General features: G+C 36.8%; 1 protein-coding gene across 12 annotated transcripts in view; it reads left to right on the top strand.

Annotated features, from left to right (window-relative positions):
• The window catches only part of SNX14 (sorting nexin 14), a 70,362-nt gene that overhangs the window by 10,669 nt on the left and 43,337 nt on the right, over nt 1–16,356 (top strand). For all 12 annotated transcript variants that reach the window (XM_070223527.1, XM_014734076.3, XM_001503705.7 and 9 more), the window contains 4 exons: nt 9,657–9,777; nt 10,935–11,011; nt 11,093–11,171; nt 14,536–14,579. In XM_070223527.1, the coding sequence (XP_070079628.1) occupies nt 9,657–9,777; nt 10,935–11,011; nt 11,093–11,171; nt 14,536–14,579 (321 nt within the window). The remainder of the gene's footprint in view (nt 1–9,656; nt 9,778–10,934; nt 11,012–11,092; nt 11,172–14,535; nt 14,580–16,356) is intronic.

Raw genomic sequence — 16,356 nt, 5'->3', positions numbered from 1 at the left:
ATGTGGCTTTCCAGTTTTCCCAGCACCGTTTATTGAAGAGACTTTCTCCATTGTAGGTCTTGGCTGTCATGTCGAAAATTAGCTGTTCATAGATGTATGAGTTTACTTATTGGCTCTTGATCCTTTGCATTGATCTGTGTGTCTGTTTTTCTGCCAATACTATGCTGTTTTGATTACTGTAGCTTTGTAGTACATTTTGAAATCAGGGATTGTGATGCCTCCAGCTTTGTTCTTTTCTCTCAGTATTCCTTTGGCTATTTGGCATCTTTTTTTGTTCCATATAAATTTTAGGGTTCTTTGTTCTATTTCTTTGAAAAATATCGTTGAAAGTTTGATAGGGATTACATTGAATCTGTAGATTTCCTTAGGAAATGTGGACATTTTTACTATGTTAATTCTTCCAATACAAGAGTGTGGAATATCTTTCTATTTCTTTGTGTGATCTTCAGTTTCTTTCAACAGTGTTTTATAGTTTTCAAGTACAAGTCTTTTATCTCTTTGGTTAAATATATTTCTAGATAAATTATTCTTTTTGTTGGAATTGTAAATGAGATTGTGTTCTTAATATCTCTTTCTTCTACTTTGTTAGTGTATAGAAATGCCACTGATTTTTCTATGTTGATTTTATATCCTTCAACTTTACCAGATTCATTTACTGTTTCCACAAGTTTTTTGGTGGGTTCCTTATGGTTTTCTCTATGTAAAATGATGTCATCTGCAAATGGTGACAGTTTCACTTCTTCCTTTCCAGTTTGGATCCCTTTTATCTGTTTTGCTTGCCTGTTTGCTCTGGGTAGGACGTCCAGTACTATGTCAAATAAGAGTGGTGAAAGTGGGCATCCTTGTCTGATTCCTGTTCTTAGAGGGATAGCTTTCAATTTTTCCCCATTGAGTGTGATATTTGTTGTGGATTTGTCATATATGGCCTGTATTATGTTGAGATATTTTCCTCCATATCCATTTTATTCAGAGTTTTTATCATAAATGGATTAGATATCTTGTCAGATGCTTTCTCTGCATCTATTGAGATGATCTTGTAATTTTTATTCTTTATTTTATTAATGTGGTGTATCATGTTGATTGATTTGCGGATGTTGAACCATCCCTGCATTCCTGGAATAAATTGCGCTTGATCATGGTGTATGATCTTTTCAGTGTATCACTGTATTTGATTTGTTAGTATTTTGGTGAGAGTTTTTGCATTGATGTTGATCAGTGATTCTGGCTTGTAATTTTCTTTTTTTGTGTTGTCCTTATCTGCTTTTCGTATCAGAGTAATGTTGGCCTCATAAAATGAGGTCAGAAGCTTCCTTTCATCTTCATTTTTTTGGATGAGTTTGAGAAGGATAAGATTATGTCTTTGAATGTTTGATAGAATACTGAGAAGCCATCTGGTGCTGCACTTTTATTTTTGGAGGTTTTGATCCCTGTTTTGATCTCCTTCCTGGTGATTGGTCTATTCAAATTCTCTATTTCTTCTTGATTCAGTTTTGGAAGGTTGTATGATTCTAGGAATTGATCCATGACTTGTAGATTATCCAGTTTGTTGGCATATGGCTTTTTGTAGTATCCTCCTGTAATCTTTTGTAATCCTGAGGTAACTGTTGTAATTTACCCTCTTTCATTTCTGACTTAATTTATTTGAGCCTTCTCTCTTTTTTTCTTGGTGAGTCTAGCTAAAGGTTTGTCAATTTTGTTTATTCAAATAACCAGCTCTGTTTCATTGGTTTTTTCCTTTTGTTTTCTTAGTCTCTATTTCATTTATTTTTGCTCTAATTTTTATTATTTCCTTCCTTCTACTGATTTTGGGCTTTGTTCTTCTTTTTCTAGTTCCTTTAGGTACACTGTTAGATTATTTGAGAATTTTCTTGTTTGTTCAGGTAGGCCGTTAATGCTATAGACTTTCCTCTTAGAACCACTTTTGCTGTTTCCCATCAATTTCAGCATGTGGTATTTTCGTTTTCATTTGTCTCCAGGCATTTTTTGATTTCTCATTTGATTTTTTCATTGACCCACTTGTTCAGTAGCATTTTGTTTAATCTCCATATATTTGTTGCTTTTCTGATTTTCTTTCTGTAGTTGATTTCTAGTTTCATACTGTTGTGGTCAGAAAAGATGCTTGGTATTATTTCAGTCTTCTTAATTTATTGACATGTGTTATGGCCTAATATGTGATCAATCCTGGAGAATGTTCCATGTACATTTGAAAAGAATGTGTATTCTGTGGTTTTTGGATCAAATGGTCTGTAAATATATACAGAAATCCATCTAGTCTAGTCTGTCATTTAAGGCCAGTATTTCCTTTTTGATCTTATGTTTGGATGATCTAGCCCTCGAGGTAAGTGGACTGTTAAATTTCCCCAGTGTCATTGTGTTATCGTCTATTTCTCCTTTTATTTCTGTTAGTAATTGCTTTACATATTTAGGTGTTCCTATGTTGGATGTATAGATATTTACAAGAGTTATATCCTCTTGTTGGATTGTTCCCTTTTCATTATGTAGTGCCCTTCTTTGTCTCTTAGAGTTTTTAATTTAGTTTATTTTTTATTTTTCCTTTTTCTCCCAAAGCCCCCTGGTACATAGTTGTGTATTTTTAGTTGTGGGTCCTTCTAGTTGTGGCATGTGGGATGCCACCTCAGCATGGCTTGATGAGTGCTGCCATGTCTGTGCCCAGGATTCGAACTGGTGAAACCCTGGGCCGCTGAAGCAGAGCATGTGAACTTAACCACTCGGCCACGGGGATGGCCCCATAGAGTTTTTGTTTTAAAGTCTGTTTTGTCTGATATAAGTGTTGCTACCCCAGCTTTCTTTTTATTGCCATTTGCATGGAGTATCTTTTTCTGTCCCTTCACTTTCAGTTTGTGAGCGTTTTTAGGTCTGAAGTTTGTCTCTTGGATGCAGCATATGATGGGTCTTGCTCTTTTAGCCATCAGCCACCCTATGTCTTTTGACTGGAGCATTTAGTCCATTGACATTTAAAGTAGCTCTTGATAATAATGTACTTATTCCCATTTTGTTACATTTTTTCTGGATCTTTTAGTAGTTCTTTTCTGTTCCTGTCTTCTTCTCTTACTCTCTTCTGTTGTGGCTTGATGGCCTTTTTTAGTGTTATGTTTGGGTTCCTTTCTCTTACTTTTTTTGTGTACTTATTATATGTTTCTGGTTTCTTATTACCATGAGGTTCAAATACAATAAACTATGTATGTAGCAATCAAATTAAGTTGATGATCTCTTTAGTTTGACCTCTTGCTAAAAGCTCTACTCATTTACTCCCCTGCTCCCACATCTTATGTTTTTGGTATTACATTTAACCTCTTTTTTGTGTGTGCGTATCTGTTATCCTCTTATCATGGAAATAGGTGATTTTAATACTTTTGTCTTTTGACCATATTACTTTCATAGGTGGCTGATCTGCCAACTTTACTATGTATTTGCCTTTACCAATCATTTTATTGTTTTTTATTTTGGTAATAATTTTCTTATTCCTGTTTGTAGTCTCTCTTTTTCCACTTAAATAAGTCCCTTTAGTGTTTCTTGTAAGGCTGGTTTCTTGGTGATAAACTCCTTTGGTTTTTGCTTGTCTGGGAAACTCTTTCTCTCTCTTTCCATTCTGAATGATAAGCTTACTGGGTAGAGTGTTCTTGGCTGTAGGTTTTGTCCTTTCAGCACTTTAAGTATATTGTGCTGCTCCCTTTTAACCTCTAAGGTTTCTGCTGAGAAGTCAGCTGGTAGCCTTGTGAGGTTTCTTTCATATGTAGCCTGTTGCTTTTCCCTTGGAGCTTTTTGGATTCTCTGTTTATGTTTAGTCCTTGACATTTTAATTATAATGTGTCTTGTGGGTCTCTTTGGGTTCATCTTGTTTGGTACTCTCTGCTTCCTGTACCTGGATGTCTGTTTCCTTCCTTAGGTTAGGAAAATTTTAAGCTGTTATTTCTTCAAATAAATTCTCTGCCCCTTTGTCTCTCTCTTCTTCTGGGACTCCTATAATATGGATGTTAGTGTGCTTGATGTCCCATTGGTTTCTCAGATTGTCCTTGTTCTTTTTAATTCTTTTGTCTTTTTTTCTGTTCAGTTTGGGTGATTTCCCCTAGTCTTTTGTCCAGCTTTCTGATCTGTTCTTCTGTATCATCTGCTCTACTATTGATTTCCTCTAATGAATTTTTCAATTCATTATTATATTCTTCAATTCTGATTTTTTTTTTTTAATATTTTCCTACTCTTTGTTGAAGTTCTCACTGAGTCTATACCTTCTTCTCCCAATATCAGTGAGCATCACTTTGACTGTTACTTTGTATTCTTTACCAGGTAGATTGTCTCTGTTTTGTTTAGTTCTTTTTGTAAGGATTTGACCTGTTTCCTTATTTGGCACATATTTCTTTGTCTCCTCATTTTGCCTCTTTCTTGGTGCTTATATCTATGTATTCAGAAGGATATATATTGGGAGGCTGCGTCTCCCAATCTTGGGGAAGTGGCCTTATGTAAGAGATGCCTTATGAGGCCAACCAGTGTGCTTCCCTCTCATCACCAGATCCACATATTCCAGGAGGATCCCCTGTGTGGGATATGTGTGTCCTTTTGTTATGGTATGGTTGCTCTTGCTGCAGGTGCATGGGGTGGCTAGGCTGTCCCCCTGGCTGGCTTGTTGTAATGCTCAGGTGTGTGCAACTACTATGGTCCCTTCAGTCACTTTATCAGCAGCAGGAGCCCCAGGACAGTTGGCTGCAGGGTCTGATAGTACATTACTGCTGCAGTTTTTCTGTTAAGTGACTAGGTCCCCAGCATGGCTGGTTGCTAGACTTAGGAGCTTACAGTTGCTGTAGGCCTCTGGCCTGCAAGGCTATGTCAGCTCTCTAAGTAGTGCAGATGGGTGGGGCTGGCCACAGGTGTGGCAGCACTCAATTGTTTCAGGGGTTGGAAGGTGGGGCTGATCCCCTCTGTGTCTGTTTGAGAAGCATAAGTCTGCTGCAGCTGACAAGCCCCTCTGCCCACATGCCCAAACAACCCGTCAACACAGTCCTGCCCTGTGCACATGCCCTGCCCACTGATGCGGACCCACACAACCCGTCAACACAGTCCTGTCCCATATACATGCCCTGCCCACTGATGTGGACCCGCTTGGTCCACTGCAGAGGCTGCACACACTCCACCAGTGCAGGCCTGCCCCTTGCACATGCTCTGCCCCACAGAAGTGGATCCACTCCTTCCACTGCAGAGGTCCCACACACCCCACCCAAGTTGCCTGAGGACTTGAGATTGGGTGGGGCCAGTCCCTAGTGTGGCTGCCTGCCCTAGCTTATCTGGATTAAATCAGTGCTTTAGTGGGTGGGGCAAATTCCTGTGCCAACAGGCCAGGGGAAGAACTCCAATGGCATCTGCCACTGTCTGTGTCAGCACACCTCTACTAGGTCATAATATTGGGTGCTGCCACTGTCTCATCCCCTGGGGAGGTGGTCCCAGTGGCTTCCTGCCTTCCTAAGGTGCTCCTGGAGGCTATCAAGTGAGTTTCTTTTCACCAAAGGATTGTGCACCTTTCTTTCTGGTGATTTTGTCTTCCTTTCTAAAATGGGTCAATTTGTGTCTAGGCCCTTTAAGAGCATGGTTTTCTTTCTTTTATGTTTAGTAGTTTTTCTGGGGGTATTCCCTGCTGTATTTAATAGCCAGCAGAGCCAGATATTATGACACTTGTCTCAGTTGTACTGAGTTCAAAATCTGCTTATTATGGCAAAGCTCTCCCACTCTGATCCCCGATCCTCCAGGGAAAGCTTCATACCTTAAGATTGCTCCCAACTGTGAAGTGCTTGGATAGAATGTGGCTTTTTCCTCTCCAGAAAGGAACGTCTGCCTCTTCTACCTTAGTTAGCACTGTCCCTTGTTGTGGGGGTTATTTTTATCCAGTTTCTGATTCTCTTTCACGGCTAATTTTTCCAAGGGTAGTTGTAAATTTGTTGTGTCTGTGGGAGGAGGTGAGTCTTCCCACCATCTTCCCAGCAGTCCTCTTTTTTTCCTTACATAACCACAATACCGTTTCATGTTAAAAAAACCCCACAAAACTAATTTCTTAACATCATTAAGTTATCTATTCAGTCTTCAGATTTCCTTTTTATGTGTTTGGATTTGCTGTTTTTCCCCCAACTTTCTGAATGCTTAGTTTGTTGGTTTTCAACATTTCTCTGTCTCTGGTTAGCACACGGTTTCTCAACCTCAGCACCATTGGTAATTTGGGTCAGATAATTCTTTGTTGTTGGGGGCTGTCCTGCACATTGTAGGGTATTTAGCAGCAGCCTTGGCCTCTAGCTACTTGATGTCAGTAGTGTACTCCCCACTTCCCCCTCCCCACAGTTGTGACAATCAAAAATGTCTCCATATACTGCCAGATGTCCCCTGGGGGCCCAAAGCACCCTTGGTTGAGGACCACAGGGTTAATGCATTTAAAGCTATAGATTTCCTTCTTAAATAATGCCTTAGTTATTGCTTGCCTTAATTGTAGCTCACACATATTGCATCTAGTGTTTATTGTCATTAAGTCTAAGTACAGGTCTACAATTCCTAATCTGTAATTCTGAAATCAAAAAGCTTTGAAGAAGTAACTTTTTCCCTAAGTTTAGCACTAGTTGTGTTTGATGATGGAACCTGACCTGAACAGACATGAGACTATTACAGTATTTATTTCTGACATTTATTTCTTATTGTTTATATGTTTTTCTGCAGATATATTAATATCTGATTGAGTACTGCATCAGACCTCATTGGGGGAATTAAGTTATATATGAAATATGTACTATGTAAATAGTCTAGAATCCTAAGAATTCTGAGTTCTGGGTCATAGCTGTCTGGCTCAGAATGATTTTTGGTAAGTGGCTGTGGACAAAAGTTTCATAATTTCCTCTGTGAGTACCTCTATAACCTGACATAAGGTTTTTTTTAAAGCTTGATGTCAAGTATGCTGTTTGGGTTAGAATGAAGCTTTGTATAAAGGAATGGGAAGAAATAAGGGTAGAAAGGTGAATTGGGGCCAGTTTGAAAGGGACCATAAAGATTTAAGGGGTTTGTATTTCATTCTGCAGGCAACATTAAGCTATAGTTTTTTGAGTGGGTGGTAACCATATTTGTGTTTTAAGTGCTGAGTGAGAGCGTTTAATAATAGGTATGCAGTGGATGTCTCTTTTAAGTATAGATTTGCCTTGAGAGCCTGGAGACCAGGCAGTTTCATCTGGTTGGGTGGCTCAGCCTTTGTCTCACAGCTTTTGTACGTACTTGGTCACTGTCTGTAATGTGTAAGCACCTCTAATCAACCATCTTCACCTCTTCTTACTGTTTGGTGCTATATTCCCCAATTCTGAACTCCCAGGTCTTCATAGTACCTTATGTAACCGTTTCTATTCCATGCTGCTTGTGGGAAATTGTCCCTAGTCAGAGAATTGGGTTGGGAACTCTCTTGTGTGCTTTCCTTCTCTTAAAGATTACAGTCCTGTACTGCCTGTTGTCCATGCCTGGAAACAGTTGTTGGCTGTGTTTTGTGCAGTTTTATAGTTGTTTATGGTGGAAAGGAAAGTCTGGTACCAGTTATTCTGTCAAGAAAGCAGAGTCTCTTATTCCTTTGAAACATGTGCCATCTATCTGTTTTCTCATTGATAATGATCTCCAGGTCATTTGTACTCATTTATAGAAGACTTTGGCTCTGGCTTATAGGCTTTATGTCCTTTTAAATTCTCCCATCATACTAGGTCACTTCAGTGCTTGTACAAGTACTATCAAATATTGTAGTCTTTGTCGGGGTGACTCCTCCCCAGTCTCCCAGTTGGATCATCATATGGTGGCTCTTGTTGTCACCAGACAGTGGTCTACCTCTGAAATCTTAAAAATCAAGTGTCCCACTTGCTGGCCAGTGTCTGCTTCTCTCAGGCAGTCAGTCACACTGCACCTGCTTCTTGACTTCTCAGCCTCCTGAATCCTCTGCTTTCTTCCTATCCGTTGTCCCTCTTCTGTTGTCTCTTACTTTCCTATGCAGTTTAGAGTCAGTCTAGCTTAGATTCCATAGTCCATTGCTTCAACCACTCTGTTGTCAGTATACTTAACTCCTTTCCCTTTTCTTCTGCTCACCTGACAAAATCCAAATCTTGGATCACTGATGCTGCTTGCTTTTTTAATGTTTATATCCTCGTTACTGAATGCTGCTAGAGAAAATCCCACACCTGTAAATTTAACTCTCCAGCCTCAGTACGGCCCAGCAGTTCCCCAGGATACCCTTCTCTTCACTTCTCCCCAGCTGCTGTTTCAGAACTTCCCCAATCTTCTAGAACTTCTGATCATTCCAACTTTGACCTTTACTCTCAGAATCTCCTGTTTCACTTAAAAGCCATCATATGGCTTTAGATTTTTGCTACCGAAGCTACAGGTGTAACTGCATTCTCATCCGTCTATTCTTCCTCACCGGTATTGGGCAGGAGTTATCTCTTCTTTTTATAACTATTTCTTCTGTTTAGGCTCTGAATCTCAACTACTAGCTTCTCTAGGACGTTATTCACTCATTTATCTCTTCTCTCCTACCTTTCTCTCTCATCTCTTTCTCTCCTTTCAACATTTAGATGTGATCAGGTTTTACTAAACACCTTCCCTCCTTGTTCATCTCCAGCTCTTTTTCCTTAAAGAGAGAATTATCCACATTTACCAATCCCACTTCCTAACTCCCATCTCACTCTTCATCAGTCCATTACAGTCCTTTATCATTCTACTGAAATTGGTTTTGCCTAGTTTATCAGTGCCTCTTTTCTTGCTAAAACAAATGGACACTTTTCAGTCTGTATCTTTATTTCACAAATATTTGATCATGTTATCTGCTTCATCCCTGTTGAAATGTTTCCTTCTTTTTACCTTGACAGCCTTTGTTTGTTTTTAGATTCATCTCAAGGCCACTTCTTCCTTGGAACTATGCTCAGATCTTAGCCCATGTAGTTCTCTAAAGTTTGAATCCCCCTACCTCCTCCCCAGTTCCTCATTCCTCTGTCCTCTTCTGTTGGTTTTCTCCTACACACTCTTTGAGTTTTCCCATAGATGTTGCTTTTTGTGAAAAAAGCGTTTCTGTCCTTTGAAATTTGGGTTCTGTATTCTGCTTGAGGTATTCCCATATCATGTGTACTTTCTCTGTTGTAATATAGAACACATGATCACACTGTATTGCCCTCGTTTACTTACTTGGTACACCTACCAGACAGTGTTTTCCATGCAAATAGAGACCATGGCAGTGCTGTTCCTTATTGTATCCCCCTAGCCTTGTACTGTGTAGCACAAAATAGGCACTCAGTAAATTTTTTTTTGGTTTAATAAAAAATGATCAGAATTTTGGTAAGGTATGAATACTACAATATCATTAGAAGATATTCTGGAAGAATGTAGTGTAGGGTAGTTAACATAGCAACTTAGGTTCCAAATTATAAAATATTGAGAATTTATGCTTCCTTATACTTTCAGTGAAATACACATTTGATAGCATACATTCTGTGATTCCTTTACTTAAATACATTATAGAAAATCATGACTGGAGAAATTGCTTCAGTCTGATATAGTAGTTGCGTAATAAATATTTGTTAAATCAATGAAGGGACAACTTAGTGTTACACTTTTTGTGGTTCTAATGATTATTTTTATTTCTTTCTAAGGTATCTCCATGTTTTAATGATTTTCTGGTCATTTGTTGCTGGAGCTGTAACATTCTACTGCTCATTAGGACCTGATTCTCTCTTACCAAATATATTCTTCACAATAAAATACAAACCCAAGGTAAAATTTATGTGTTCTTATTTAAGAGTCAGTATGTATGATCCTATGTGGTTTGATCTCATTATTGAAAGCACGTTGAAGCAGTCAGGTTTAAAAAATCCATCTGCTATTATTTAGTGTTGGAAGACAGAATGTTTTCAAAGAAATTTACACATGTATATTTTTAAGGTATATAGTTCTCCTAGGAGGGGCTATAAAAAGAAAATACAAAATTCTCAGAAAGATGGGATCCACAATTTTAGTGTTTCCTCTAACTTTATATTAACTATGAGGACAATAAATTAAAACAGAGGTTCCCAAAGTTGACTGTACAGTAGAATCACCTGGGAAATCCTTAAAAATAGAGATTTTGATTGAATAGTTCTGGATTAGGGCTTTGTAATCAGTACTCGTTGAAAGCTTTCCAAGTGATTCTGAGGCACAGACACAATTAGGGAAATCTGGGTTAAATTATCTAACCCTTTTAATTAACTAAGTGTTTATTTGTTCCATAGAAACAGAGAAATAACTAGGTAGTTTGCTTAACCAAGAAAATTTGTATTTCTGAAATTTGATAAAGGTGGTAGTATATTGAATCTGTCTCTGATAGGCAAAGTCTGTAGTGTGTAGATCAGGATTTAGTGGGATATCTTGAAGTCTTACTTGATAATTCTTCAAGTTGATATAGTCCATCGTTTGTTGGTTTGTTGGTATTTCTACTTAGAGGGAAAACAGCTGAAAGTGGTGCCTCCTATTTGGTCAGGAAGCTTACTGTTTATCACATATCTCCTCCCTCACTGAATTCAAGGTTATGGAGAAATAGAAAATAGGTGTTTTTCTGATCCTTTTGCAGTAGAGTATCATTTTCAAATATAGATTGAAATTTTTTTTATAAGTGAGCATAGCAATTGACTTTAATTTTAATTTTGGAAATTTGACTTAGGTATTGTCAGGCATTTCATCAGGTATTTTTTCTCTGTTGATTGGCAGTTTAGTAAGTGGTATTTATTACTAAGAATGGTTTCAGTGTTAAAGCAGACAATAATACAAAAAAAAGTCCTCTGAATTAATACATTGATTAACAAGCTTTTGAAAAGTTGGTTCTCTTTAGTAAAGATATTTAAAGACAAATCCCTCCCCCTCCCCATTTCCTTTTTTTTTTTTTTTTTTTTTTTTAGCAATTAGGACTTCAAGAATTATTTCCTCAAGGTCGTAGCTGTGCTGTTTGTGGTAAAGTGAAATGTAAACGACATAGGTAAGTTAAACATTTTTTATTTGTTCATCCTTCTAATTACATTTTGGATTTCAAGCAATTTAATTGTATGATATTCTTCAGGCCTGCCTTGCTACTTGAAAACTACCAGCCATGGATAGACCTTAAAATTTCCTCGAAGGTTGATGCATCTCTCTCAGAGGTAACTGATTTAATTAATATTGCCTAATATATCCAAGCAGAAAATATTAAATACCTATGTAAAATTTAATCATGGAGCATCTTAATATATGCCACCTAATCAGTTCTTGACTAGGTAGTTGATTATTATGAAATATGCAACTTAAATGGTAGGTTAGAAATGTTTTGGATCCCATGTCTGATTTAAATGGACATTTTAGCCAAAGAAAGCACTGTTTTACCCAGTTATTGCTGAACTCTTATAAAAATTGTCATTTTATGATAAGGCTGTAGAAATAATCATTTTGTAATTCTAGAAGGAGACTGAGCGTCAAAGAGCAAATGTATATCTTACCGCAGTTTTGACACTGACTGAAGGGTAGAGCAGAGAATGGGATACTTTTCACTGTTTCTGCAGGTTGTCGGAATGGAAAACGTGTTCTCTTATCTTTCCTCCAGTCACATTATTATGTACCTTTCTGGTACATATCATATGTTTTAGTTATTTTTTTTAGAGACTTGTCTTCTCCACTGATCTGAGAAAGCAGTCAAGTCCTTGAAGGCAGAGAATTGGGTCTCATTTGTTCCCAGCAGGAAGTCTAGGGCCAGATACGTTGTTGGTAGTTGATAGATCTGTACTGAATTAAGTTGAATGCTAATTAGTTGAAGAATAGCATTAAGCATCTGAATCCTGCCTGATTGTCTTTTTTCCTAGTTGGTATCCTTCTTTGGTTAAAAGTATGCTGCATAAATGCCAAACTCTTGGCATTTTTCTTTTTCATTTGTTGTGTAAGGCCTTTTTCATCCTCAAGATTCCCTGATTTAAGACTGTACTGTCCAATATGGTAGCCACTAGCCACATGTGGCTATTAATAAACACTTGAAATATGTTAGTCCAAATTGAGATGTGTGTTAAATGTAGAATATATACTGGATTTTGAGCACTTAGTAAGGAAAAAGAAATGTAAAATATCCTATTATATGTTTTATATTGATTACATGTTGAAATGGTAATATTTTGGATATATTGGATAAATAAATATATCATAAAAATTAATTTCACCTGTTTCTTTTTATTTTCTAAAAAATGTAGCCACTAGAAAATTTAAAATTACACATGTGGCTCACATTATATTTCTCACATTATATTGGAGAGTGCTGATTTGAGATTTGTTGAAGACAAGACCTTTAGCATGAGTATATTATTTGTCTTGAACACTTCATTCATTTCTTTAAAAAAAAAACAAAGGAACTTAGTGTAAAGCTCTTGCTCTAGTGCCTGGCACATGTTGGTGTTCAATAAATATTAGCTCCAACATTTAGAAACATTTTTTGAAATCATGCTATAGGCAGGAACTGGACTGGACCCTAGGAATAAAAAGAGAAATAGACTTGGTTCCTTTCTTCTTGGAACTTCAATCTAGGAGAGGAGGTAGACATATAAACAGGTAATTACAGTATAATGTAATGCAGGCAATAATGGAAGAAACGTACAAGGTGCATTATTCGTGCAGAGGAAGAAGTGCTTAAGTTGAGAGGGACATTCAGGAAGTACGACTAGAAGTTTGCCAGACTGATAGTGTGAGAAAAGATATTTCAGGGTTTGGGAAGAGCTTTTGAAAGGAAAGAGAGGCTTTGAAACAAGGTGCAGTGTTCACTAGGCTGAAGGGTAGAATCTGAGGGAGGATGTGGGCAATGAACAGACCGTATTCTAGTAGCTAATATTTATCGATCACTTACTTTATATTAGGCACTATGCTAATCATTATACTTGCATTATTTCATGTAATCACACAACCTGTGAAGTAGGCGCTATTATTGATGATTTTGCTAAAGCTGGGGTTTAGAGAGTTTTGATAGTTTTCTCAAGTTTCTAGCTGGTTGGTGGCAGAACTCAGTCTAAAACCCAGGTCTGGCTTAGTTAGTTCTTAACCAGTTTTTATATGGCTTTGTAGATATCAGATCATCAAAAGACTTAAATGGCCATGCTGAAGAAGTTTAATCAGTCATGGAAGTCAGTGATTTTCAAACTGGGTCCATAATTAGAGTTTTCAGATGTGACTCACAGGACACAGTGGGAGGGGAAAAGGAAGTAAATGGTCACAGCTGCTGGCATGCAGCTTTCTCCTGCCCCTTCAAAATCAGCGCAGCTCCACTTTTCTTACTTTGATGTATTGTGGTTTGATACATTGAAGGTTTCATGCAAGGGATTGATTTGGTCAAACAGATGTTTTAGATCACTTTGGCAGCTCTGTGGAGGATAGAGAGAGCTAGCTTGGACGGAGGGCTAGTTTAGAGGCTATTGCTACCATATAGGAGTGAAAAGATGAGGACCTGAACACTGGGGCTGTGGAAAAGAGGTACTTAGGGTATGAAATCAGTAGGATTTGGTGATTGGGTGTGGGGAATAAAGTAAGACCAAGTGTTTAATGGTAAATTTTCTAATCTCCTCTGTGTCCTATCCCTGTTTATAAGTATCTTATTTCTCTAGCTCATATCACTAATGCTTAGTTTTTGTAGTAAAAAATCCAAATCTTGTTGCCTTACTATTTAGAGAATCCACAACCTTTGTTGCTACTGCAAGAAAAGGTATATAGATAGTCAGATTAGATACATTGTTTCATTGCCTTCCTACTGCTTTTTAAAGTTACTGCCCACTGCTGCAATTCCTTTAAAAAATTAAAACAAAAAATTAGAGTCTGCTGTACCCAGACTCTAAAAATGGAAGGTTTAACGGAGTTTCTTTTGTTTTGTTACTTTTTCACATATAACTTTATACTGATTTTAAAAATACAGCTAAAATTTTCACAAAGTGAATCTCCATATAACTAGCACCCAGATCAAGAAACAAAACTTAACTTCCTAGAAGTCCCCCGCATGCTCCCTTCTGGTCCCTACCCTCCTTTCAAAGGTAATCACTGACACCTAGTTTTAACCCCGTGTTTTTTTCATCTTATTCTGGGAATACTGACGTACAGAGAGAGAGGTGCTAATGCGAAGGACTATCCTATTATTTTCCTTCTTCCCATGGAACTTTTTGACTCAGTGAAGCTTCAGAGTCAGGAACAAGTTAAGTTTTTGTTTTGTTTTGTTTTTGGCTTATGGGAATATTTAGAAATGTGTGTGTGTCTTTCTAATAGTAATTTTTCTTTTTTATGGAGTTTGTTACTTTTCACAGTGATTTCTCATATATTCTCTTTGATCATCACAACCACCATTTAAAGTTGACATATACATTTTTGTCATGTGAAGCTATGATATTAGATGTCAATGTTTGGGATAATAAAATTGGTTCTTGGTAATATTGTACATTACTTAGTAGTACAGTTTGTTTTCCCAGAATTAATTAATTTGATTTTTCTTTAAAAAAAATAATTTTTATGCAGGTTCTTGAATTAGTGTTGGAAAACTTTGTTTATCCGTGGTACAGGTATGTTCTTTCTATAAGACCTTTTTTCTGTAGGATAGTCAATACCATTAAGTTAAATGTGCTAATGATGTGTTTTCAGTGTAGGCCAGGATTTCTCAGCTTTGGCATTATTGACATTTATTTTAGGACAAGTAAGTCTTTGTTGTGGGGGGCTGTATTGTGCATTATAGGATATTTAGCAGCACCCCTGGTCTTTTCTCACTAGATACTAGTAGCACCCTCTCCTCCCCCTAGTTGTGAACCAAAGCTCTGTGTCCTCAGAGTTTGCCACATGTTACCTGGGAGGCATAACTGGCCCCAGTTGAGAACCATTGATCTAGGTAATCAATTAAAAGTTTGGTGATAGCAAAGAGGAAAAAAACCTAGGCTGCTTTTTGAAAGAAAAGTAGCTTACAGAATTTCTCATTGCTCCTAAATGTAGTGATTTAATGTTTTGTATGTGCTTTTTATGTTTGAAAGAATTGTACATTTAGAGGAAAAATTTATACTCAGATGTTTCATTAATTGAAAGGTAATTTCAATAGAATTTTTCTGGAATTTTAATATGTTTTTTTCCAAAGTAACTTTGTTTTTGCTATCTGCTATGGATATGTTAAGTGCCCTATGCCTTGAAGGATACAGAAAGTACTCTAGATCTGAAAAAAAGATTTAATTTAGGAATCAGAAATCCAAGTTATATCACTTAATAAATACACGTGTTCTTACATAGCATTGTGTATTTAGTTATAATTTTGAACACTTGTACCTATCTGACTTATAGATGTAATATTTACTGACATTTACCCTAATTTTATATTGATTCGGTATATTTTGAGTTTCCTAATTAAAAAAATACTAATATTTAAGTTGATCTATATTGTATTAAAACACATATAATATCCAGTTTATAGTATGTCATATTTTCCTCAAAAGCTATATAAGTTAATTTTTTATGTTGGATTCTGTCCTAAATATGGGGCATTTGCCATTTAAGCAAAGCTGATGGTGAGGCCTTTTGTAAAGTGAATCCTGTTGTAAAGACTCTCCCACCCCCACCTCACATTATGACCTTCAGACATAAAATTTGGCTGTGTTTCTAAATGTTAAAGTATGTATTTTCTCCTGAGTATAGCTGTTGCTGCTGTAATCTCTCCTTCCCTGGGTTAATAGTGGGAAGCAATGGTGGATACAATTATCTTCCTTATTCTGCCAAGGGACTTAACAGCACCATCTTCAAGTTCAGGATCTCACCATATACATAGATTTCTTCCTTGCTTTGATTAGGGAAGTGCCCTAATTCTTCTAGGGACTTCAAGACTTCAGGAAAATGAAAAGTAGCTCCTTAGAAGAAGGTTGTCAAAATTTCTGTTTAAAAATGTTTGAGTTTGTTTATTTTCTTTTTCAAGCAGAATGCACATCTCTTTTTTACTTTTGGAATTAATTTATATTATTAATCTGTAAATATATTAAACTGATTGAAAATTTTGTATTAATTTAATTCTGTTGCTTCTCCAAAATTATTCTTTCTGCTGTTTCTTAGAAATTTCTTTGACAATGCTTAGAAAATGATCTTAGTATTGTAAAAATATGACTACGTACATGTGGATGTCTGCAGGGAAATATGTACTACAGTTTAGGTAATAGTGATTATGTCTTGGTACTAGAATTATGAGAGATGTTTATTTTCTTCTTTATACATTTCTGTGTATTATTCTGTAATGTAATGCATTATTTGTTAAAAGTGAAAAGAAAAATAATATAAATAAATGGAAAAAAGAGGACTTTCTAGACTTCACTT

This window comes from Equus caballus, chromosome 10 (assembly GCF_041296265.1).
Source record: "Equus caballus isolate H_3958 breed thoroughbred chromosome 10, TB-T2T, whole genome shotgun sequence".
Taxonomy (NCBI): Eukaryota; Metazoa; Chordata; class Mammalia; order Perissodactyla; family Equidae; genus Equus; species Equus caballus.
This window is presented reverse-complemented; position numbering and strand designations above follow the sequence as displayed.